We start from the raw sequence: 27,237 nt of genomic DNA on the forward strand, positions 1-27,237 counted from the left end.
AGAGAGAGAGAATAATTCCTGATAATTTAAACTGTCTAAACAAATGAATATCTGTTTGGCTTTCTCCATGACTGCACACGTTCCCCTCCGTTTCACATCGTGTTGTTAGATAACAGCAGCATCCAAGATGTAGTTAACAAAATTACTAGTTTATCTAATATGACAAAGTAGGCACATTAAGAACTACAAACAGGGAAGCTGAGAGTTTTGTACAGTCAAAGCCACGCTTGGCGTATCAGCAAAAATCTTTTATGATTACATGCTCAATATTCAGCATCAATGTGCTTTTTAAAGATGTATAAAAGAACCCCAAAACGAGGTAATTTCCGTGAAAAAAAAGTATACTTTTAATGATTTTAACGATAACAGAGTTTTAAAATAATACTTTTATAACAGCGTCTCCTTTTCGCTTCATTGCTCTGAATGACAGGATACTTTGCATATCTTTCTGAGTGAACTCGTGTCTTGTGTTTGTGCCTTCACACATACCACTTCTCTCTTACCACAACAAATTTAAAAACCTGACAAAGAAAACACAACTTATCGACATCAACCCTTATAAAACACACTCGCCCGCGGTGCCATCTGAATTTGACCAAAGGACACAAATTAAAATGATTCTATTTTCACGTCTTTATTTATATGCGATTGGCGTTTCCCGAGGTGATTCATAGCTTCAAAAGAAATGCTAATCTGAGCCTGAGAAAACAAGTTTTAAATGCCGGTCTCTTTCACACGTGTGATGGTTTTTCGGAGCACATCTTTATGACTTCCTTCGCTCATCTCCAAGCGGCATGATAAAGCGACCCCTACGCGAACCTTGCCAACATCTTCTAAATGTTGATTTTGGCTCGTCTGGAGCTCCCCGTGTACCGTTATCGACAATGGCAACAAAACATCTTCCAGTGTATCTTTGTCATCTTTGTCCCTTATCTATTCAACGATAATATTTTCTCAGATAAGCAGAACTGCTGCTAGTCATCAATTCATGTGAGCTTGGCAGGACTTATGGATGGTTTCCTTGGTTGAATGTGCTGGTGTTTGATTAACCTACAATTAAAATAAAGTAAAACGAACGCAAAACAGGCCAATCATTTGTATTGGTTCAAGCGATCATTTTCCAACCTGTAAGCCGGGAATAAAAGTTATCAGTTAGACTTGTATAATGTCAAGTGAGAAACAACAAACATCTACAGTGAAGGCGAGGGTAGGTACGGGGAGAAAGATAATGACTCTTTCCCATGGATGTCACAAAGCTGCAAATGATGTGCGATGGTGTCACGACCTTGTTTCTGAGGAAACGCAAGGGACACCATGCACCTGCCGAATCGTGTTTTCAACACGACTTAACAGCCACTTAAAGGGCAGCTGGAACCCTAGAGAGGTGCATTTAATCTCGCTCTCTCAGCTCTTTGTTAGAACAACAGAATTTTTATGGAAGCAGAGCTCTTTCATGCACATCACTGCACTGGAGTCTGCACGGGATAGAAACGAAAACGTTTTCTGTTCACGTGCTTGAGGTGCCTACTTTTAGCCATGCTAACACTGGAGGAGGAGGAGAAGAAGAAGAAAAAAGACTGGCTGCTGTATGGTAAGGTTACTTGATGTGCACACATGATTTTGCTCTCTATGCATGTGGAAATGTATAATCCCGAAGAAAAAAAAAATAGCACAAGCCACGACGGCAGAGTTTTAATGGCGGTCTTACGAAGTTCAGCTGTGAGCTCTTCAATCGCAGCACAATTTCTGCACTTCTATGTCTTTCATTTTGGCAGAGTAAAAAATCTTTCATCCTTTTTTTTTCATTTAGACTCTAATACGATTTAAGAAAACTGCTCGCCATTTGAATAATTTCCTAAGGCTTCTCGTGGTTCTGACAGACCCAGCCGCGGGTGTCTACGCATGTGTGGTCTCGCACAATCGGAGTGAAGCCAGCAGGATAACAAGAGGCAACCTAGGCACAGCCATGGAAAGGCTGAAACAGCCGAAGTGGAAAGTTGTCGGAAAGGTTCAACACGCCCAGTTCGAACACGATGCTGTTGGCGGAACCTTGACAGATGTTCGAAGATTGCTACTATTGAACTGATGCATGGTGCGAGGACGAGGACATCTTCAAAAGAACAGAAAGAGATTAAACCATCAAAGTTAACCGAAACGTCTAAGAATTTTACCAGTGTCTACTGTTCTCCACATGGTTAATCGCACTCTTCTATTTTAGAATGTAATAGCAAGTAAAGCGAAGTAAGCGACATCGAAATAATCCTCACAGTAACTATTTTCTTTTTGTACCTCCTCGCCCTCCTCTTCCTTCAATAAAAAAAAAAAAGGCAATCTAACGGTGACATAAAGACCAATGCTAAGTTCCTAATCGGCACGACGAAGAAAGCAGTGATTTGGGGACTAAACACCAGCTCATTCAGTGAGTCAAACATTTCAGTTGACGTAAATAACAGCTACAACTTGTCAGTGCTGGCAAACAGGTGCGCTGTCACAATATGCATGAAAATGATGTGATAGCATAAACTGTTCGTCAAAGGAGACTGACCACGTGACACTCGTTTTGTTTGTCGAGATGATAAAGACTGGCGCGTAATTCGTAGACGAGTCGCAACTTTTTTTCTTAAAATTTCAGCGCACACAATCGTGACCTCACCAAGGAAGTTCATGTGGATTAAGAGCACTTTAACCACTAAGATTGCTCGTTCAATCTCTGTAATCTCTGTGACTCTCTCTCTCTTGCGCACACGCATGCGCGGGGCACACACACACACGAGAGAGAGAGAAAGAGGAAAAACGACAGGGGATAGACTGCTGTTCGTGAAGGCTATAAATCAGCACAGTGAGTTCTTGTAGCATACAGCTGCAACCTTCAAGCACAGAATTACAGCTCTGGGTCTGAGATTGTTCTTTTTTTTTAACAATGGGCTGTCCAAGGTTTCACAAAAATATAACCTTTGATCTTGTAACAAGAAAAAAAGTTGTGCGTGGGGAAGGGTAGGACGTCAATACCTCACGATTTAAACAGCATATACATATACTGAGATCGTAGCGTCGGAATGTACTACGCTCCGTGAAATGAAGTTGAGGGTTTTAACGAACGTAAATGAATGGCGATAAAGCAAACCAGACACGTTGCCCTGTAGTAGACTGATAACATAGGCAAGAGATTAAAAACCATTGATTAGTGATTTCTGATATAGCAAAGAACAAGCGAGAACCAATGAAAATGACCACAAAATTAATATATCCCAACTCCTCTCGATCATTAAATAGGTGCACGCGGCAGCACCTTCGTTGTGTTTTTCAGTCATAAACCTTTGCTTGCTACCACAACCCCGCTCAGTTCATGTTGAAAGATAGTTAATATCTAGCATTTCTCTTTTCGTCTGACTTCCCTCAAGAGACGAAGACAGGAAGGAAGGCGGGTTATGAAAGGTTAGAGGAGATGAGATGCAGTAAGAGGAGTGCATACACCAATGGGTGTGAGAGAATTCAACTTGGCTACCTTTCTCGAAAGTCGAAGACATCCAATTAATTCGCTGCGGAATCGATGGACTCCTTAGACAGATGCCCAACGGCATCGAGATAACAAACGCTCCTAAGCCCAACTGAGCGAGGCCTAGGGCCCGGGTGGTTGTACGGCCGACCCCACCAATTAGGACGGTGCCTGTGGCTTTTTACCACGCTCGACTGGTCACTACAGGAGTGGACTTGAGATCAGCATGCGTGAGAAGACAGCGGTGTTGGCCTTGTCCGACAGTTTTTTAATGGTTTACTGTGTAAAATGCACGTTACTGTGATAAAAAAAAAATTACACAGAATTATAATATACTGTTATTGTGGCGCACAACAAAAATCCCACGGTGAATACAAGATAAAGTGGAATGATATCTGAAAAAATAATTGTTTATCCCTCCCCTTGCCAAAAAAAGCGTCTTACGATGTGGGCACATACACTAGACGAAAACAGTTTACTGAAGGTAAAAAGCTTACACCCTCGCGCTTGCTCTCTCGCACATACACACGCATGCAGAGAATTACAACTTGGACGACAGCTCATCCTGTTTAGCTGCAGCGTAGTCGCAAAAGGAAGCTATACAACTTTCGGGGTTAGCTCAACTTTCTTCCGAATTCTACGCAAGAGAAGTGGCTTGAAAACCGAGGCGACTAGACTTCTAACAGTTGACTTCTAAAGCCAGAACATGTTTCGCTGCAGTCGTAATTAGCTTGGCACACACCGCGGTGACGTCAAGGCAGCGTAAATTGCATGTCCGGCGCGAGCAGGAATGCAAACAGCCGCGGAGGGCCGTCTTATCTGTGGCGGGTCGTCGTTCGCACGTGCACTGCGTGAGGCCCCCAGGCGGTAGGTGCGCATTCTCAGACGCCGTCCTTTCTTCCGAGCAGATCCCTTCACCGCTAGCCGCACACACTTACCAGCGAGACCTTGAGCCTGGCAAAAATGCGGGCTTCCTCATTAGCACCTGCTCTCGAAAATGGACGGAGCAAGGCAGGCGAGATCAGCGCTGTGTGCCAGCTTTCAACAAAGCACTCTTGTTAAATCGTCCGCTTTTCCTTCTCAAAGACAAACGCCGAAGTATATTTTTCATGCTCTGCATATTGGTGATAAAAACTGCTCTAAGAGTTTGTTTTTTTTTTCTAATAAGTCAAATCAATCATAAAAATATGTGGGTCTATAAACCAGCAATGTGAAATATGCTTTCCTTCCAAGGACGCAGAGAGGTGTGCGTAACCGAGAAGAATCCTTGCGCGCGCTCGTGCCGACTAATTCACCATCCCCATAAACAAGATGCTTGATAATCCCCATTTTAACTGAAGCAACCAAAGAAAAATAAATTGAGAAGGTCACGCATCCATAAAATGTCGAACTACGGGTACAAAACAGGACCATGAACACTCCTTAACAGGCCCGTCTACATCCGCACCTCAAAGGTGACTGTAGGGCTTCTCAGCAGGGACGTTTTTCACACCTGTCAGGCGGCTGGGCGGTCACTCTGACCTGAACTAAGTCATGAGATGGGGGGTAAGTCTCAAAAGTCAGCAGGGATCAGTAGGGTGAGAACGTGTTAACGGTAGTAGTACACTCAGCTGACAGGAGCATGTTGAAACAGGAACGATTCCAGGATGAAGCCGGAGTGTTATGAAAAGAGCGTTCGTTATAAAAAGTACGCTAAAGTTCATTTCGAGCACTCTAACCCTATCTAGAAAACTTACTTCTTTCCACAAGCCCAAAGACAGGGACTATGAACATAAAAACCCTCTTGATGAGGACGACTTCCCTTTCTCTCCCTGTTTCTTTCCCCGAATAATTTCGTTCGCTCTTTCTTTCGCAGATATGAAGCTATACTTACCTTGCCTTATTTTTTTCTGACTTAACAATATTTTTTTATAATCTTCGAGTAAACTGGAAGGCTACAAAGTAGTAGAGAGAGAGTGTGTGTGTGCATGTGTGTGTGGGGTGTGTGAAGTAAAAGCGTTTGGTTCTGTGTACCCAGCTGGGAGATTTGTTGTTATACTCCACACGTGGATACCGTCAATGTTATTTGTAGCGCGATTCATGTGCGCCGCATGTGTGATTTATTTCTCTCCACTTTTGGATCTGGGAAGATGTTGCTTCATGTGAAGACACTGTCGCAGACACGACACAGGAAGCTACATCTTAGAATTGGGGCAACTGGATAAGTGGATTCGGCGAAAACTTATGGATGCAGTCCTCTCAATGGAACTCTGAGATGGCGTATACTGTGCCTCACGAAGGATTGTCAACTTCTTTGGGTCTTTTTCTTTCCTTGAGAGGAAGGATTTCATTTGGTGCTATTGCCAATGCCCTGGGTAAGACAGAAATGATAGAGCTTTTTCTCTTGACTGTCCCGAGCAAATATACAATAGGCAGCTACTCGTATATTTCTGCTTCCAATGTTTACAGCGTGAAGATGATCTCGCATACCATCATTGTCCAGTCATTCTATGCCCTTATAAGGCGGCACAGGCATGTAAACAGGTCAAGGCATTGTTAATTTCTCTCCTTGATTTAATAATCAGCACAGAAGAAAGAACAACAAACAATTCTGGTTTATTTTAACGTCGAGGGAGAAATTTTCTGGACGTAAAAAACAAAAAAACCAAAAAAAAAAACAAAAACAAAAAAAAAAAAAACAAAAAAAAACCCCAACAACATGGATATGGCGGTGCTGGAGAATTGAGTCACGGGAGGGAGCTGAAGAAGAACGATTACCCCGATGCTGCTGTAACACAGCAACACCTGTGTCTCGTGTGTGCGAGTGTGCGTTTCTTTAGACGTTTTCACTCCACACGTTGTCCTCAGCTTAATCTGTAAAGATCCTTCCAGTGGGGGAGAGATAGCATACAGGAAATTCAAACCTTAGCATTGACAAGAAAAAAACCGACCTCCCTCGTGTCTCAACGTCCGTACCAAACGACCGTGCTGCACGCGCTAACGTTCTGCACCGTAGCACGAAAGGCACACGTCTCGCACAAACAATACACCATCAGTAGACCCTCGGGTTGGTTCCTAATGTCTTTGCTCTCAGGTACAAGCCGACAGACACAGAAAACACAATATCCGATCAAGAAGACACATAATCTGGCTATCAAACCTTTGTTTGAACTCATCTCGCCTCGGCTACCACCACCACCACTAGTATCAGTCAATGCGGGAGGGTAAACGAACCCATCTAAGCCGCATGAGGAAAAAAATCCCCTGAGATAAATCAGTCGGCAAGTCGACTGAAGTATCGACTGAAGTGCCCTGGCCCACAGACAGATTAAATTAACGAAAAGACTGCTGCCGGAGTTCCAGCGAAGCCAACCTTCTCAGAGGACGCTCGAACTAGGTCACCGTCACCAACGCCAGCATGTCCTTTACACAACATAGAAATACAATACGTTGACAATACGTTGACAATACGCTCGGTTAATCGATTCTCGTTAGGTTAACACTAATACGGACTGAGGTATTATCTATTACCCATGAAATGGTACTGTTGCTCGCTGTTTGTGTTGAGACCGTCCTGTACATACTTTGTTAATAAATAAATGTCTTCAACTATTTAAGCGTTAACGTACATTTGACCAACCTTGTATTAGGAGACGTGTTTCACCTTCACACCGCCTTGCAGAACAATTTTAATTCCTACCCCATAATGCATTTATCTCCTTATAGATTTATATTAAATTGCGCAGGGCGTGCAACAGACGTACTAATGTGGAAAATAGACATCAGTCTTTGGTGTTATCCGCAAGCAATTATGGATTATGAATAAATGAAGAATGACGAAAAGGACAGCAGCCGTTGGACAAAATGGTTGTGGTTGTGATCACCTCACCACCGCGCTACGGATCCATGAAGTGGAACACTGGCGGTCGCTGTGCAAACAAGTGCTGCCAAGGCAGCCGCCGCGAAGTGGATGCACGTTCATTCAGAATGTAATCAGATATCGCTCCGCGCGATACCTGATACGCTTGAGGCGAAAGGCTTGGACAGGATTCAAACCTGCTGATTGATCTGTGCAAGTAACTGGAATGTTTACATTTTAGATGACGTGGCACACACCGGAAGTACTCGATGCGAATGTAAATCCTTTTCCGAAAGAGCGAAACAGTTTAGCGCTCCACACAGAAGCGACCGCTATCAGCTGGAATGTTTTTGTAAAGGTGATGATTGAAAAAAAAGCTGTGATTATCAAGACACCGTTATTTCATGTCTGAGACGACAAATATAGTTTATGCTACTTTCATCAACAGATACACCACAAATCCGATCACGCTGGCTGGATTCGTGAAGCACTTGTCTGCTTTCAAACTAAACTGACGAGGAACAAGCATTATCGTTAATCTGCAAATAAGAAGCAATGGGATGGCTAGGCCGCTTACATCTTGTCTCTTCAATAACCTTGAACTTCGAGGGAACAAGCTTCTACACCGTGCAATTCTGCAACCTAAAAATCATTTTTTTTTTTTTCCCTGCCAACAGTACAGGCACCACTGGCATTCCTGCTGTGCGAGCAAATAAAAAAATGCCTATTCATCGGCACTAGACAGAGGAATGCTGCCAGTGTTTCTAAGAGAATCGTCGGTAATAACGTTATCAGTGCTCTGAAGTACAGCCCTGCTGCGTTCATGAGCTTCTTGCTTTAGTACTTGAGTCAGCAATATTTGCGGGTGCTTCGTGTTCAGACACTGTTTCACTTGTACACTGCAGCTTTGTATTTACAATTTAAGATTTAAATGGCTTCCAGTTTATCAAGGACAGACAACAACCAGCTTGCTGACTGCATCGCTGACATCTATACCCTTTCATGTCACAAAAAATTTCAAATCCGAAACAACGCTGAAAAAGTATTAATAGTATATCTAACCACTTGTCTTAATTTTCACAGTACAGTACTTGTCTGAAAGAACAGCCCAGTTTTAATGAAGTCTGAAAAGTGTCATTATTCAATAGCTACATTCTATTTTTATGCATCTCTTTAATGCAATTAATACTTTCATCCCACTTCTCTTCTGTTTAATTTTACTCTCGTTTTGTGCAAGGAAACAAGCATCATTGCAATCACTAACATCAGCATGTTAATTCATAGCACATCTAAAAGCTATATCTCTCAGATATTTAGCATGTGCTAACCGCTCAGTCTGTTGCAATGTCAACACATCTGAATCAACAATCAACCAGTCCTGCCAGTCAGATTATCAACCAGTCTGTCGAACTTGTTGCACTTTATCAACTAATCTGCCAGTCAACCCTTCCTTCAGAACAACAACTGGCGTCGCCTTCCATCCCGAATAATGATCTTCTTTCGTTTAATTCTGTCATGCACGTGCAAGCAGCCGACCACTCCATACAGGCGTGCAAACAGGAAAATCTATTGACGCGCAGACATCAAAGGCAGCCTCACAAAGACGAAGCCTGAACCAGAGTCTTCAGGTTTCCTCGAGCTCGTCAAATACAGCCAGGCACGTGTTGCGCAAGCGGAGTCCCAGTGTTTCTCTTTCATTACTATAATCGTGTTGCTATCAAGTCAGTTAAATTTTTTCGCTCCCTGTGACTGTCTGAATTTGGCTGTATTACCCAAACCTGGACTTGGAAAATTGGATTTTCCTCGGGAAGCGCCACGAGATTCGACGAAGAGGCAAATAACTAGCAACCACAGCGATAGCTATGCCTTGTAATTGGTGTCTGAATGCAGTCTGAATACTGTTGACAGTTGACAGATAAAGGGCAGATGATGTCTGACCGGCACTCCAACAGCTCCACGTAAGTATGCAGTTATTTGCAATTAAACAAACGAGTGTTTGGATTAAGATCAAAGAACAAAACGGATTATTGCATGTGATCACTGCATCGGCTGCGTGACAGGTGAATATTACATGGGATCATGGTATGTAAAGACTAACAAGAGTAGTCCAACGTATATCTTATCTCACAGGGTCGCTGGTGAGCGTTACTTACCTCGAACCGAGTACAATCCTGAGTCCGAAAATAATCTTGTTTCGACCCGAGTATAATCTTGCTGCAAACCGAAAATCAGTAGGGTCGTCTTACTGCTGATTGGAACGTTTGCTCAGCAGTGTGAAATATAATTTAATCAACGGAATATAATTCAAAATTAAAATGATACTTAAAAACTGTTCTAACAAAGCCGGACATCACTCTACATACAATCCCTAACGTACATACATGTGTGCACCTTGCCTCTTTTTTTAAATATTTTTTTTAAAACAGTTTATAGTTTATCATCTTGCTACATGAGGGCACTTAATGGCTGACGGACTGATTGATTAACCGATAGCTGAAAATGTGCAAACATGATCTCCTCATTACCTGCAGGAAACGAGATTTTTAAGTGATAAAACTGATAACTGGATAGGGAACTTCGAAGTTGTAACATGCGAAACCCACTTAACGACTAATTTCCTGGACGTGTTGATGGAGAAAGATGGTGCGTGGGAGAGGAGAAAACGGTTCCGCCTACCGACGTCACAAAAGCAACTGAATCCGACCTTTCTTGACTACACACACCACAAATTAACGAACTGACCCAGTAACTTTCTCTGCTAGTGTTTCCTTCCGCTGAAAAAAATTGTTGATACGAACACTTCCTTGGAAGCAGTGCCCACCATAATTGCAGTTCTTGTAAGTTTATATCTAGCTCTGTTTAATGTTAACCTCTACTCATTAATTAAGCATCTGTTTCTGACCAAAGTGCGTGCAGTCACGTCAGTCTACAGGAGTTTCCATCAAGCAACATTTAACAAGCTGCACTCCTGTCCTGATGGGCCCTCCTCCCCTACCACAACACGAGCCCTTTGCAGCACGTGCTACACAATGCAAGCCCCACCAGGCTCAGGCAGCGCGGCGCCGAGATGTCACACACAAACGTATTACTCATCAGCCGTTTGTTTCCCCACGTCCTGCTGCACGTTTTTGTCACCGCCGTGACTCACCGCTCACCGATTCTGATCCTGCAGGCGAGAGAAAGCGCGCGAAAGCCGTTGGCGAAAATCATTCATTACAGAGCCTAACTATACGATATCAACCGCCAGCAATCGCTTGACATTCCACATGCAAGCTAGCCCATTTAAACATTAACGATATCTGATAGTCGTTCTTTCAGTTTTTCGTTGTTCGGTCAGAACCTGAAAACGTTGTCATAATTTTAAAGATTAGTGAGACAACTGAATAAGACTGCACTTGGTCTGCTGTTTTAGTTCATCTGAGCCTCAATGCTTGCCACTTTTAACATGCGCTTATCTGATTTGATGAGAGAAATGCTCGTCAAATGATAATGCATTACACGAAACGAACTAATAACAGCGTGAGCTAAAGAGCACTTAATTGTTCACTTGACTCGATCACACATGCGGGGGAAAAACTAGTCAACATTGCGTGCTCTTAAAAAAAGGACAGTAACCTGAAAGGGAAATATTTTTTTGGTGTGAAAACAAGTCTTTGCTCCACATCCCGATTCTTCCACACTTTGGGCAACCCGATATGTATCATCAATACATTATAGTAATAACTGGCGGTGTGTGCAGTCACAGTCACTGAACGATTTCCCAAACCTCTTGGCCTTGCTGACCCCAAAGTTGCTGCCACAACCACTTCTATCGACCAGACACTGCCGTTGCTTCCGCTCGCGCACCACCTCCCCCGGAGTCACGGTGATTTGATCACCTGAGTGGCAGGCCAGCCAGGCCATGTGACTAGCACCACGTGCTGGCACGGTCCACTTCCTGAAGACATGCTTCGCTTGTTGGCCACCGAACTCGTTCTGTCGTACGGCTCTGGACATGACGATGCTAGTGTAAGTAGCCGGGAGATAATACAAGCCAAGTATGTGACAGAGAGCTGGTTAAGACTGTTATTAACCTCGCAAAATCTCCGACGTGGCCTAAGGTTCCCTTGTACAGGCAAACAAGTTTGGACAGCACGCTGGCCAAAGTTCTAATCTAGAGTCCTGCCCCCAAATCATTAGTTTTCTGTGACCTTCACACAAGCAGGCATGACTTGAATACGATGAATCATTTTAGCATTTTCGGCATCTTCTAGCCTCCATTTGTTGCAATCGCCTACCTGTGCTTTTTAAACAGATAGTCCTACTTGCCTTTGATTTCTGCTGCTGACACGGCGTTAAAAAATCAATCAACCATGGAGTAGAACAGCACTTACGAACAGCATTTACTGAATGTCGTCTCTGCGGAGCAACCATCCAGTTGGTGAAATAAGCACGAAACAGACAACGTTGCTCCTTTAGCAAATGCCCCAGTTCGCATTTAACCTTTATTAATGTTAGCAGCGGATACTTGTCAAATAATAAAAAAAGAGCCAATATATGGTCACCAGAAAAATTACACCAAGCCCATGTCAAATCAAGAATTAATATAAAATACCCAATTTCAACATCCTCTCACTCGAATCCCAAACTGGGTGTTTCCTCGTACTGGCAATTCTCGTGTGTTCGCTGCATCCTCTGGCATTACGCCTCGTTTCCGTTCATGTGATTTTTGCTTTCAGTCACCCTTTCTGCATGGGGAAAGCTTTCCCGCGAATAGCATAGCATCTTCGAACAGGACTGGCTAGATCTCGCCCAGTGTGATAAGAGTTATTAATAAACATTGCTAGTAAAGCCCACCCCACCCTTCTGAGTGGCAAGGACATCGTGGAGAATCCTTCCGGGTCGTCAGAGATGTGAACTGTGACCCGCAGTTTCCAGTCGAGGAGGTGTTGTCAATATTACAGTCATGAGTGATCTCAGCAAACGCAACAATCGGAGCGCCGGTGGTCTTCGGCTAAAGCAAACTGTGGATCTTTAGTTAACTTACTAAGAAAATGGATCCAGAAGGGTGAGTTGGCTGACAGCGACTGCGGTAGGTCAACAAGTTTATCACGCCTTTCTTCGAGACAGGACGATAAGAAGCTAGCAAAAAATAAAATATTCATACTTTTCTTTCCTGCTTTGGAAGAGAAGCTATCGTAATCCAAAACTTAATCGCGTAAGTTATTGAATTAGTAGCATCTGGTGCTAAAGTACGTTAATCGATTGATGGATGTCCTCAATACGATTCTCCACAAACTTAGTTACCAGTCTAGATCGATTGTATTATCAAGAGGACGAAGACGATTCGAGAAACAAGTCTCGTCGTGGGCTAAATGAATGACAGGAAAGCCTGTATCCTCACATACAGTTCTGGCAGGAGGATTTAAACAAATCCGACCCTATCTCGACTGGTGCTTAAAGATGTGCTTGGTTTATCACCTTCCATTCCACCACCATCTTCGCACTGTCAGCCGGCACTGTACTAGGTGCCATGGAGTGATTTATAATTTCCTGTCCGCAAAATCATAACAGTTAAAAACGAAAAGCTTATACAGAGAGGGACAGGTCCTAGGTCATGACAACACATCGTTTCACGGGAAAAACTAATTAGGATTGTTTCATATGGCAAAATATAACGGATGTGCGTGCGTGCCTCTACCCTCCTCCCCCCCCCCCATTTACTAATGCCAATCAGTAAAGATGAAAAGTAAGCAGACATTTACATACTAACAGTCTATTTTTCTGCTCGACATTCGTATTTTACCCTCCAGTCAACAAAAATCGCGCGTCTGAGAGGAGAGCGAGGAAGCAAACGTGGCAGAGGAATGCATGCACGGCCAAGAAGCCGGGGAACGTGCAAGAAAGATTTAAAAAAAAACAAAAACCGCAGGACTCTCGTGAGCAAGAACATCGCGGTGGCCGCGCGAGCTTTCTGGCTGAGACCACCGGTAGGGGGCGGCAGCTGTGCGGGCTGTACGTGTGGTGTACCGAGGAAGAGCGTTCCATCGCGACCCGTCAGACCGATCGAGCACTCGCATACAACAGCCCACTCGAGAAGGGAGAGAAAGGGGAGATGTTTTGACAGCCTCACTGTTGTCTGTGCCTGTATTGTTGTGGGGCCGGTGCAGCATCCGTGCCATGCACGCGGTAACCGGTGCAGCGGTACAAAAAGGTACGGCGGTACCGAGGCAATCGGTTGCACTACTGAACACTTCTGGTACGCTATGCTTCACTGTTGTTGTTGCTGTTGTTTTTTTCCAACTAGGAGATTAAAAGAAAATACAGAGACCCAGAAACTCATGAAAGGATGTGAGTAAAGCTTACTCCTGATATAGGTGTGGGTCAATTTTAACGTATCAGGTATTTCCAAGTACTGCCAGAGATTGCTAGAGAACACGAAATGCTTTCTCGTAACACTTTCAGCCTCACATAAAACAATTTTGCAAAGTGAATGAGATCTAGGCCACAGAAGATATTTTGCCAATCTCCGCAAGTTTATAAACAAATTGCATTAGGCATCTTATCTTAACATTTTAAATAACAGTACATTTTGACTGCTCCAAAACGTCAGACATAAACACAGATACATGTATTTATTTGCCTTTTCGTTATGAAATACCCAGGGTTGTCCATGGGACATATTTTTCTATCCCATCCCATCCCGTCCCATGGCAATTTATGCCTGTCCCATCCCGTCCCACGGGACGTTTCCCATGGGATTCCCATGGTATTAACAATCCTATTGAAAACTTTTCGGCTTTGTTCTATAAATTCACATACAATAGATGATTCATTTAAATCCTTGATGAATGAAATAACAGTAAATTTATTTTGCAATATCAAGTATCGACTACCATGGGAAATACAAATGTGTGCTGTCCCATCCCATCCCATCCCATCCCATCCCATCCCATCCCATGGGACGTTTCCCATGGGATTCCCATGGGATTCCCATTCCTATGGACAACACTGGAAATACCACCACCGAACGCCTTAATGCCATTTATAAAAGAAAATTGAACATCATCATACCTTATTTCAGCCATGACGAGCACGAAATTTATATCATGTTTGAAAAGACAAAGATAGCAGAAGACACATTCTGGTACGTACGAATTAAAAGGCAAAAATCACCCTCACATACTTTGCATTTTAGTCGTATTGATGTATACAAGACAACTATGATACTGGGTTTCTGTTCAGTGCACTGTATTACCGGACACCAAAACCGCCGCATACCTCAGGCACTTCTTATTAATAACTAAGTCGAACCACTAATATATGAGCTGCACTTAATCTTGCTTTCTCTAAATTCAGACACTTACGTAAGTGTACAGAAATAAACTTAGTGATGGCTAGACAGTCTTATAATAGAACACCTGAAGTGAATAACGACGTCAGGTGGAAACGCATTTCCAGAAGCTCTTGTATCACCACTCAACACAGATTTTCTGTCAACATGTCTTTCTGCACATCTTTATTTACCGGTATCGTGATCTGCTTGTACAGGCTCTGAATTCCTTTACTGCTTGCCTCCTTGTAGGCAATCACGGTGGAAAACTTTTTATATCCAGCCTTTGCAGATAGGTGTTCCTGGCGCTGGTGTTTTGGCACTGGCTTGGCTTCTGCTACCGGGAGGGAGTTGGGGGAAGAGAGAGAGGGGGAAGAACCCTGTGCTGTTGCTTTCCATCGTACTTTCGACCCTCCCCCCCCTCTTTGTGTGTGTGAAGTTTTGAGCGTACAGAAATCCTTGCCTGTTAATATTTTCTAGCTGTAAAAGCGATCACAACCAAACAGCGAAAAACTGCGGATTAGCATTTTATTAAATGTAGCAGCAGCAGCGAAGATTTTCAAAAGTTCGAGACAGTAATCGCAATCATCTGGGAACAAGAACCTCCCGCCTGTTTATAGTTAGACAAACAAAGGGAAGGCGGAGATGGGGCATATGGGTGCTAGGAAGTGTCTGTGCAGAAAACTTATTCAACGCATAAGAACGCATTAAAATGAGATCATAAATGGTGATCAGGTCAAAACTAAATCAGAAAAAGCTATGGGATCTTTTATAATCTAAGAAGAAAACAACAGCAACAATACAATACTGACAGGAAAGCCTATATTTGAAAACGAAGAATTTCGTTCATTATTCAAGCAGAGAGTAGCTCTTTTACGAGTGAACAGAGGTCACTGTTGCTGTCCTTAATGCCCCTTTCCTGCAGTAAGCTGCAGTATAGTTCCCCTGCTAGTGGCTTCTGCTCAATCCGTCTAATGGGTTTCCAGACTCGAGCACAACCGAGCGCAGCAGCACACGGAATGTCAGCAATCATTGGCACATGTACTGGCACTCTGTCACTAACACTGATACCTAATCACCATGTCGTACCCGTCGGTCTAAAGGCGCCATCTAGGCTCCATCTGTTGCAACAATTACTCTCTCTTCTGGTATCTTGAACCGGATCGCTGCATTTTCAATCCTTGTTAACGACCACCGTAATTAAAGTAATTAATTCGCGGCTTACAGCTTTAACGAAAATTAATAAATTAACCCAAAAGCTGTTAGAAGCTCCGAGTTTCCAGAACATTCATTTCTAGCGACAGAGGCCATAAATTTGTTGTGCATGCTTGAATTTGGCTTCATGGAAACTGATGTTCTAGGTACAATGACATATTTTAATTTTTTTAAATATGCTGATTTGCGTTTGGCCGTCTTTTAGGTCCTGCATCTCAAATTATGATTTTTTTTTTTAAAAATTCGTGAATCCTAGTAGAAGAGATCCACGCAACTGCTCTCTATCCACCGTTTCGGGAGAGGAAAGAGAGGCCTACTGTGTAATCGAGTCTTCGAAGAAGTTTATCAGTTGAATTGATCACACGAAGAGTTTTGGACAAAGAACTCGCTTCGTTTCTGAACACCGTGCCAGAGTAATAGAAGTGCAGCCCAAAGTAAAACATAGTGCCTCTTCTCTAACAACTTTATTCTGCTGGCTGCAACTCTTCTAAAGTTACCATTGACATCGGAACGAACCCCTCTCTACTCAAAAATATATATATATCAGTTTAAAGGCACATTCTCAATGCCTAAATACATTCAGATGGCTTTTAGCAAGGAGCTAGCACAAACATTTTCCTGATGTGACCTCCCCATAAAACACTTGATTCTTACAATTTTTTTTATGTCCACTGACAGACTCAGATCTCTGTCACCATCACCTGCCGTCAGCGGCTGCTGTCAGAGAGATGTACTTAGTTTCTGCATTTTGCTTTGAGCCGACATATCTATTTCTGTCTATATCTATAATAAAATACAATAAAATACTATAAAGCTTCGTGTTATACAGTGATTCACGCTACGATTAATCTTTCTTGCTTCGAGTCCTTGTCTATATCTTCGCAGTCTTCGTATTTCTGTACTAGTATAAACGCCGTTTTGCGAACCTCTGATAATCTTACTCCGTAATACATGCACCAAACGCTGAAGGGGCTCCGGGGGATGCTCCGGCAATGTCTGGTCAGGGCGAACACAAATCACTTCATTATCACCACTGTACGCTCTTACGTGCAAGGGCTGAGTCACCACTGACTATTAAGGCCCCTGTATGAGCTGCTATTAATGCTGTGCTTTGCTATAGAAAAGGTTCGCGCACTTTCCAGGGTCTTTTTTTTTTTTTTCTTTTTTTTTTGTTGTTGTTGTTATTTGCAATTTGATTCTGATTTCTTATTTTTATTTCTTATTTCAGTGTTTCAAATATTAACAGAAACATGCATTCAAGGGGGACACACGTGAACGAACAAACGTACATATACGCACTATCTATATATATATAAGATCAATCATAAAAAGCATATCGCACTCTGTAGATTTTTTAGCGCTAAGTAACGCTTTAAACTAAAATTTACAAAAAGAAAACGTTTTTGCGAAATTCAAAAAAACACAGCTAGCCTATTATATTTTTTTTTATAAAACAAGGTTTTGTATGCAGCGAATCACAATCGCTTTACCCTACATTATGGCTGAACAAGTGCATCTGACACACGTGAAAAATGTAGGCTGTCGAAATTGCAAGTGTGGGGAATGTTGTTGTGCTGTTGCCAAATGCAAATGACCTCAGCTTGAATTACTTCCCAAATAATGCGTATATTTTGTGAGTTAATGAGAACGTAGTAGTTGTAGTATGGTAATTTGGTGTGGTCTTTAAGCCTATGGCAAACACCTCTACAAGCACAGAAAAAGGTGTAGGAACAAGGTCACAAGTACGCAGATTCACGGTCCCAGATGTCCGGAGCATTAACCCAGGAAAAAGAGGCCATTTCAGCGTGGTCAAACAGTGTTGGAAAGAAAGCGCCACCTGCAAACTCTAATTTTAGACCAGCTGCACATGTAATCACAATAAATCACGTCGGTAACGCTAATCTCGGGAAGTCTCCACCGGACACGCTTTGCGATTTGATGTACCAACTGCTTGTCCCTTTTAAGATCTTCCCCACTATCTCTTCCTTTTCTCTCACATTCGAAAGCACCTGGCAGGCGTGCGCGAACGCACACACACACACTTCCTCTGCATGAAAGCTTAAAAGAGGAGAGAAGAAGAAACCCCCACACTCTAGTATGTATGAAACCAAACGCTTGGAAAAAAAGCTCTAATAACAGATATAGATAAAGAATGAACAAGTGTGGACAATGATTGCTGGAAAAGACAGTCTAACAAAATATATTTGCAATGTAAATGTATTACAATTGAAAAAAATGCAATATTGCATCATGCATGCGTGCGAGTAGCGGGCCACTTGAAGTGGTCTAAGTTCTGAGCGACCAATTTGCAGGGTACCTTGGTGTGTGTGTGTGGGGGGGGGCTTGGAGGCGGGGTGACGCACTTACCTTGACCTTGGTTCTCAGTGCACTGACTCTGCTAATCGTCATCAGGCGTTTGCTATAGCAGCATCATGCACAACGGTGTTGGGACCACCAGGTCGTCTACTGGAACTAATAACGGCATAAGCGAGGAGGCGTCGTGTACTCGGACGGTGAAAACATACCCGCGCTAAACGATGCGTTGCTCCTGTACTACACAACTCCCATCCCGAGTGTATAAACAAAAGAATGCATTTCACACGAAGGACTGATGACAACTCTAATTTGGTTGCAGATGTTTGCACGCATGCATGACACGAAGACCCATTTCAGTGGGTGAAAGTGATGGGGAGGAAAAGAAAGAACATAGAGAGTGATGTAAATAAGTTTCCTGTTATGGCGATGTGATCGACCTTTTTCACCTTAAAATAAGGCAAAAGAGTGACTGTAAACTCTATAGTTAGAAGCCAATAAGGACATCAAGCACAAAACAGCGATGGTAACTGCGGCAAGTCTTTCTGCAGATTGACATCTTCAATCCTCGACATGAAGCAAAAGTAAAAAGGGTTAGACGTTCAACTGTGCGAGTACAGTCGACAGTCATGAAAATGTAGGCAAACATTGCTACACTTGATAATTGTAAATCGCTTATTAGTCCATAAAGAGTGTGGGATCGTGAGTATTCAGGTTCAGATCTCGCCTTCGGTACACATATTTTTTTCGCTATAAATGGCATCTGGCTGAACTAGCTCGTGATGCATCCTCAGACAGCGTCAAACACAAAACAGCCTATAACGCATAAGATTTTCTTTAAATTATAAACAAGCACGTGAGTTTTTTGCGTTTTCTTTTCGTGTATCTTTCCCAGCATATAAAAAAAATTCTATACTATCGTTCATCTTCTTTGCCTGAAGCGTAAAACATTGTTAGTTTAACCATCAACGTTAAGTTGAAACTGACCGAATTGCTTATGGTTCATGCAGTTTGAACCTTGAAAAAAATAGTGTCGAAGTCGCCAGACTGTAGATGTCACAAGATGATGCTCCTTCTCGTGTACTGAGAATAGGGGAATACAGTGTGCAAGAAATCTTCATTTGGTCAATATCTGGGAGCGCATGCGTAACACGGCATTATGCATGCTGCGACCCTTTATCGTCTTCCTATGAAACTGCAGTGCGATCAGGGTAATTTTATGTATGCAGTGCTCAGATAATTTCATTACTATAAAGATTATACGAAATGTAACCTGATAAACAAGTAAATTATTCTGCTACTTCAGGTGCTGTCAATACGTGCCATTCTTATAAGCTAAGAAGAAATGAAAAAGAATCTCTTCCAAACGATAAACAACTGCAAACTTCTTATCTCGATCTTTCTATAAATCAGCCGCGTGCGAGCGTGTGAAATGTGTTTTATTTGTGTGAGAAAATGGAAGGAAGGCAGAAAAAAGCAGATAGACATACTGACAAAAACAATCATAAACAACAAAACAAAAAGACACAAAATACGGAAAGAAAGAAATGGCAAAGTAACGATTTGTTATTTCAACATACAAAAATATCAAACTCAGGATTCTGGAATGATCGAGGAAAAGGGGGTGAGGAGCTACATGCACAAGCAAAGACAGTTCCGGATCTCAAAGCCCCAATTTATAGCAAGGGACTGGTTGTTTGAATCCATTACATCCCTCCTCTGCGACGATAAAGAAAGAAGGGGAATGAAAAATATCGATGGCTTTTTGCACGTCTGCTCAAACCCTGTGCGCAAACACAGCCCGGACACCCTGGCACCCGAACGGCTCTCATGAGCTATTCTTGCTAATCAGCTCCTGCAGAGCTAAAGGAACCGCGCCTATAGCTTTCAGCCATCTTCCCACTCTTCTACAGAAATCTGTCAACACAGACGAGCGTATGCATACAGACACTGGCGAGCACGCGAACAGCACTTTCTGCCCTACACGCGGGTATGTGTGTGTGGATGAATGGCACAATATCCGATATCAGCAGGAGTATGGTACGATGTAGGAAATTGCAGCTAGCAACGTTGGCTACAAAGTTTTCGAGATTAATAATAGCCATGTAGATGTAGCTTAATCAGCTTTCAACTTAAAACTACTATCTGCGACACTGTTAAGCGAACAGACTAATGCTGGTTACAGATATTTCCAATTAAGCCTTCTACATCCAACTACAGTATAAGTCTCACGCGATATTTACAAGTTTGTCTATGACAGTTGGTTTGAGTAATACTTCAGATGTTATTCACTGGTTTAGTTTTGTTCCCTCAAAATATTTTGCTTTGGTTCCACAAAGTTTGCATTGCTGACTCGACCAGCAAATCTTTAAGTTGAACCGTCTTGAAAGAACACATTCGCATGTAAAATTGGCATAACGTTCCTAACAGAGGTTGTAAATGTCATGTGATCAAAATGTTAACATTACGACTGGCTGCTTCTATTTACCCCCAAATATATATATAACTGCCTCCACCGAAATGGCTATAAAGCATCCTTCTCTTTGATCAGGTCGAGAGAATTGTAAACGACTACGTTGCATGAAATAGTTGCCTCACCCCACCCCCTTCCACGCACACACAAAACCCCCACGCCAAAATAAATAATAAAAACTCTAGCTCGCTTTCATTCAGGCTAGAAAGGAAATGCAGTGCTTAGTGCTATCTCATAAATCGGAAGATATTGCGATTCATAAAATATCTAAGCGATGTAGCACGGGAGACCTCGATCATCATAAAAATGCTCGGAAAATCGGAGGGGATGGCGTGTGACGGTCTAAGGAACTATGTTACCATGATTTTTCCCTTTGTGAGCTAGACACAAACCGAGACTAGAATTCCATATTGTCGGAGAGGTTGTTTTTGTAAGACTCCGCAGCTCCGTGGAGTCTACAGCGCACGTGGGCTCTTCCCCTTCCACTGCACCATGTCTGGCTGTCTTGTCTCCCCATCAGCGGCAACCAACAAAGGACCCCTAGGACCGGTGAATACATAAGCGAATCTACGATTCGACACGGACAAATGTTGGATAAGCTATTTAAGCTCCATTACTGAAAGTGTAATATGTGACATCAAAAATACCAACTTTCTAAAACCCAATGTCTACTGTCGGACATTTAATTGTCTAAAATCATAAACACATATAAACAAACGTGCTCACACCCACACACACTCACATGCACACGCGTGGCTACCATTTAAATTCGTCGACGGCGGCTTTTTTGGGGGGTATAACTCGATCTCGAGGCATCTGATGATTGTCTAATGACAACCTTTCGTTCCTTAAATCAGCACAGGTGATTCTCCCTGTATACACCCCCTACATGGCATACCCCCTTTTCCAGTTCAGGTTCATCAAGTCCCTTTATCAACAACAACTGCAACGACGATGGATCAGGGGACGGTGTCAACAGAAAACGTGTTCTGCGAGACGTTTTGACGTGGCATAAACAAGACACTTGCAATGTCTCCCGAGTCCAAGAGTTATACTCCCTTTTTCGTCTTGGGAAATGCGCTTCAAGCAAATATTCAGCGAGCAAACTCAAATGAGAACCTGTTAATTGCGTCTTGGACATCTGGGATCGGTTGCACTTTACGGACGAAAGGGACCCTCACATCGAGTTAATGCATGGGAAAATAGATGCAAAGCTCGTGCAGCATCGTTACAGACTATTACTCTTACGTACGTTAAACGCAGCCTTTCGGCTGAACTGCTAATTTAAGCTCTTTCCATGTCGAAGGTGGTTACTGTGACGGAAAGAAAAAGACCACCAAGCACGACTGCTAGAACAATCCGGGGATGTGAACTTCCTAATTGAATTCACAGGTGTGCTCGCCGGGTAGTTTTCTCCTTTTAAAACTTTTCCTGGTTTGTCCGAGCATGTCTTTTATGAAATTACGTTCAAACGACTTCTCTGGGAACACTTCTAGTAGCCACAACTCTTCTAAACAAACTTTGCAAATCACCACTTCGAACGCATAACCCTGATCTCTCTCATGCAGCCGCTTATTTCATTCCGAGATGAGGCTCTGCCACATACAAATTCAAAATGCTTTTATGTAGCATTCCCGCGAAGACACTCAAACATATAAATATATTACAACTATTGAACGATATATTTACTGACCCCTGGTGATCTGAATTCCACAACCGCTCAAAACTGGCAAGGTCAATATGTATATATATGTATGGCCTCTCACACCAACTTGTAATGCATGCGGGTACGTATGCCCTTCACACTTCATCGTCATGCTATTTATGGAGCACACAAGTATTTTTATTCTAAAACACATTATCACCTGTTTCCGGATTTTTTTCTTTAAAAGCACTTTGAAAGCAACAATATCGTAATAAACGTTAAACAATTAAATATCTCTCGTGATTATCAAGCGATATGTTTCATCTCGAACGCAGCAAGAAAAAAAAATTAACAGCTCACTTAACCTCTTCACATAGCACGAAATGGCGGAAGAGTGGCGGGGGTGGGTGGGGTAGGTAGCAGTAGGGAACCCTCAAACGGCTCAGAAAGCCAAGCTGCATCAGTGTTTACATGAAATACCTCCAGGCCGCATTTGTGCTCAACCTCGAGAGGAAGTGCCTGCACAGAAGCTGATGGTGCACATGCTAGTGTTCACACCAACACGCGAGATCGCGCATCTTCTAGCGGGAGCGAGCTATAGTAGCATCTGGCCGGAACGCACACAACAGCTTGCAGATGTTCCACAGAGGTTCGTTTCTACCGCATCAGTTGCTGGTAGATACGCGAAGAATGAAAAGAATACGCCAAAGGTTTCAGACCTACTTGACGACCAGCCCAGTCCACTTACAACAGAAGCAACGCCTTTCGCTTCATAGCATATGTGAGGAGCAGGTGGCGGGGGAAATACAAGTCAGGACCCGTAATTATTAAGCAAACGTCTCGTTTCCGAAGTTATCGAGGTAACTCCACAGCCCCACAGGTATTGTTTTCCCGCTGAAGCTGTAGTTACAAACCGGTGACAAAGATGACCTGGGGTAAATATATATATACTTTCGCTAACCACGACCCCAAAAGTCTTGTACAAAAATGTCAATGAAAGAGACAGAAGATTAATCATTGACAAAAGGTAGCGAAGCCCAGCTCCGTCAGCTTGATTCCATTTCCCAATATCTCGGGCATGCGCATTTTTGTGAGGTAAAAATGGCTGTCGCATTTTCGCACTGTTTTGTTAGTAAATTCTGATGCTGTTAGTGACAAGAGACAGTTAATCACGAATAACGTCTTGTCAGTAACCGAATACAGGCGCCAGCGTGGGGTCGCGACCCTGGCATGTAGCCGATGGTTGCCGAAACGTCAGGTCCTGAGATGAGCGATATTAACCGATTTGTAGATTAGTCCAGCAAAGTAAGCGCGAACACTGATCACATGACTTGAAGAGGACGCTGACAGTAATCACGTTTAGATGTCCAGCGCTAGATTCCTGTCGAATGACTACATACTGGCCATTCAATCATTCCTCTAGAATGACACACGCCCGCACACATCTCCGTAAATTGAAGCTTAGGGGGGAAAAATGTCTCGTAACTAGATCCTCGAGCCGAATAAGACGGTAAATGTCACAGGCTGCCTGAAACTGTATTTACTGTAACGTCAGCCAAGCAACTACAACGAGGAGTTTTGTCTGCCACAGTGAACGAATGTAGATATGTGTGTGTATGCACGCGCGCGCGTGCGTCAGGTAGGTGAGGAAGAGAACGCTTTAGTGCGCAAACAAAAAGTGAGACTGAAAGGGGAAGGAAGAGCAAAATGAGGACGGGCAAAAATCATACAGATGTACATGTACACGCAAACGCACAAATAGGTGGAAAGGAAGGTAGGCAAAGGAAGCGAGACCTAAGTATCTGCGAACGTACTACACATGTAGCAGGTTCATCCCTCCAAAGGAAGGACACGGCAAACAGTAGGGATCAAGTGGTGTGAAGTGGCGGCCGTTAAGTCGTTAAGCTACGACGATAAGCCACGTTATGAGTTATTAAGCTCCCCACCTGCACAGGGTCAAAGGTCTCAGCCGGAGGCATACTTTTGTCGGTAGCTAAGTTGGCTGTTGGTCCGCGACGCCACGGAAAGGTGAAACCTTTGACTGAACCGCCGACCCTCATTGGTATGACAGTTTCGCGCTTTAATCCACGCTGTATGTCACACCTGTTTATTTGCCGCTGCACGTGATAAAGCGCATTTACTTGACACAGACATGCCTTATGCTTTCAACTCGTGCTTTATAGTTATGTTTTATCCCTCTCCGCGGTTTCACGACAAAACTCCTTTTCTCATTTGAGTTATAAAATCTTTGGTTAGCTGCGATATAAGGTTATCTATATCTATTAACTATATATGTATTCATAAAAATAAAAAAAATGATAGTTTAAACAATGTCCTGTTGTATCATCCTATCAGATTGAACATTCAAGGGAATCACACCTAAAACGCAAGATCAGCATTATTTGCCGAACGTTCCCAATGTACTTAATTTGTCCAAAGCATCCAACGAAAGTGGTTACATATTAATGCTTTTAATAATGTCCTTAAACAAATCAAGTTACGCGGTAAATTCTGAAGTTCAGGCTGACAACAAAAGAAAATATGATAGCCTGTCTTAAACAGAAAATCGATACCATCTTCCAAGGGCCTGTGAGACCAGCGATGAACGTGCTTAAGCCTACGCATGGACGTGTGTGCACGCGCGCGCACGCGCACACACACACACAGACACGACTGTTTTTTGGGGGGAGGGGGTGCATAAAAAACTAGAATAGTAGTCTGAGAATAAAGTAACAATAGGACAAGAGGTGGGAGAAGAAAAAGGCAATATACCTCTCTATGTCCCTCGTAAGCTGCCATGTGTAGCGGTGTCCAGCCAGAGTTGTCTCGGTGCATCTCGTCCAAGCCTCTCTCCAGTAGCTGCCTGACCACTTCCACTGACCCTTGGGCTGCAGCGACGCTGAGCACAGTACGTCCTTCGCTATCGATGTGGTCGACGGCGGCGCCCCAGAACAGCAGCTGCCCAACCAACTTGGAGTGTCCGGAGGAGGCGGCCGCCCACAGAGGAGTGCGGTTACTGTGATCAGCGTGGTCTACGTCAGCTTCCCACTCCAGCAGCAACTCGCATACGTCCGTATGGCCTTCGTACGCTGCCACCAGCAGCGGCGTCATGCCGTCGCGATCCTGGTGGTCCACGGCGGCGCCACGGTCCAGCAAGAGGCTAACCACTTTCTCGTGGCCCTCGCTGGCCGGAATGCACAGCGCAGCGACGGACAAAGCCGTGCGACCGTCGCAGTCCTGGTGGTTAATGTCTGCTTGGTAGTTCAGGAGGTGTTCGACGATCTCCACGTGTCCCATGTAGGCAGCAGCGATCAGTGCCGTGCGACCTTCGTTGTCCGCCTTGTTGACGTCGGCTCCATGACGCAGCAGCTGCAGCACAATGTCCTCGTGCCCACCCCAGGCTGCAGCCCGCAAAGCTGTGCGCTGGTCGCTGTCCGCGTGATCCACACGGGCGCCGGCCGCTAGCAGCACAGACACCACTTCCGTGTGACCACCCCATGCGGCTGACCGCAAAGCTGTCCACCCATCGTTATCTGCGTGGTCAACGGCGGCTCCAGCCTTCAGAAGCGCGGACACGACAGGCGCGTGACCCTGTCTGGCGGCCAGGTTCAAGGCTGTCTGTCCAGTTTTGTCCACGGCCTCCACATCAGCCCCCCTCCCCAACAGCGTCATCACTGCGCTCTGCTTTCCCTGGTGCGCGGAGGTATGCAGGAGGGTGCGGCCATTGGTGTCTACTTGGTCCACGGGCACTTCCGCTTCCTCTTTGTTCTTAGCCTCCTCCGCGCGCTCCTCTTCTGCCGCCAGGCTCTCGGTGCTGATATCCAGCGTAGGCATGCGCGCCCCGGCGTCGATCAGGAGCTTCAGCACTTTCGAATCCTTGGGCAGTGAGCGGAGGAGGCTGTCTTCTACGTTGGCGCCCGAGAGGACAAGCCACTGCACCAGGTGATGCTGCTCCAGCGGCGGCTGCAGGTTGGCCCGTGTGAGGTGCAGCGCCATTTCCTGCACACCAACTGCGTTCAGTCCGCGCGCAGCGCTCGTGGCGTGCATGGCCAGCATGCCATGACCGTCTTCGGTGGCGCACAGGTATTTCTGCGTGCAGTGCTTCACGTCCAACAACCACTCCGCGAAGCTGTGGTGGAACAGAATTTTCTCGCTGTTCTTCCCTTCGATGAGAATCTTCGACATAAGCTTCATTTTGCGTTCGAACTCGTCTGTATGCAAGGCGGGAGACCGCGTCAGCAAGCACTTGTAGATGGTGTCGGCAGTCAGAGGCCTGCTGGCGGCCAGCAGTACATTCAAGATGGGCTGAATTTTGGTGAACTGTTTGCGCACGAACAGCCGCTGACACAACCAGAGATACAGACCATTCAGTGTGCCCGGGATTTCTCGAATCTCTCTGAGCATAATGAAATTCTCCGCCACCCCATCAAGCACCTGTGCCATATACAAACAGAAGTGGATTTTGGAGGAACTCGCCATATCCAAATATTCCTTTCGATTATTCCTTTTAGCGAGCGCACACACACATATAAAGAGAGAGAGAGCCATTAAAAAAATCTGTGAAAAGGTATCAAAAATTATATATGGCATTTAGTTAAAGGAGCAGATTTTGATCACAGCATAGTCTGATATTTTAATACATTATTTACGACCATAATTATTCTGCCGGAAAACGCTTAAGGGCAATTTAATTAAAATGGCTTTGCAATGAGCAAAGGGAAGTTTCCCATTTATATCCCTTTATAGTTCAAAGGGATTCTTATTTTTTACACGTTTTCCGCCTGTCATACTGGACCAGAGAGGTCATTTGTGCATTTGAGACAACTACTCTCTCAATTTTTTCTTTGTTTATTTTGGTAGTTCTTAATTTTTATATCTGGAAAGGGTAACACGATTTTCCTTAATTTGTATCCCCATGGTGCCATTAAGGACGCCAGCAGCTGCA

The 27,237-nt window shown here is 43.9% G+C and overlaps 1 protein-coding gene across 3 annotated transcripts in view; it reads right to left on the minus strand.

Moving 5' to 3' along the window:
- Positions 1 to 27,237, minus strand: part of LOC112558841 (ankyrin repeat domain-containing protein 50-like) — a 56,582-nt gene that overhangs the window by 11,277 nt on the left and 18,068 nt on the right. For all 3 annotated transcript variants that reach the window (XM_025229545.1, XM_025229543.1, XM_025229544.1), the window contains one exon: positions 25,065 to 26,726. In XM_025229545.1, coding sequence (XP_025085330.1) covers positions 25,065 to 26,726 — 1,662 coding nt within the window. The remainder of the gene's footprint in view (positions 1 to 25,064; positions 26,727 to 27,237) is intronic.

The sequence above is a fragment of the Pomacea canaliculata genome, linkage group LG3 (assembly GCF_003073045.1).
Source record: "Pomacea canaliculata isolate SZHN2017 linkage group LG3, ASM307304v1, whole genome shotgun sequence".
Taxonomy (NCBI): domain Eukaryota; kingdom Metazoa; phylum Mollusca; class Gastropoda; order Architaenioglossa; family Ampullariidae; genus Pomacea; species Pomacea canaliculata.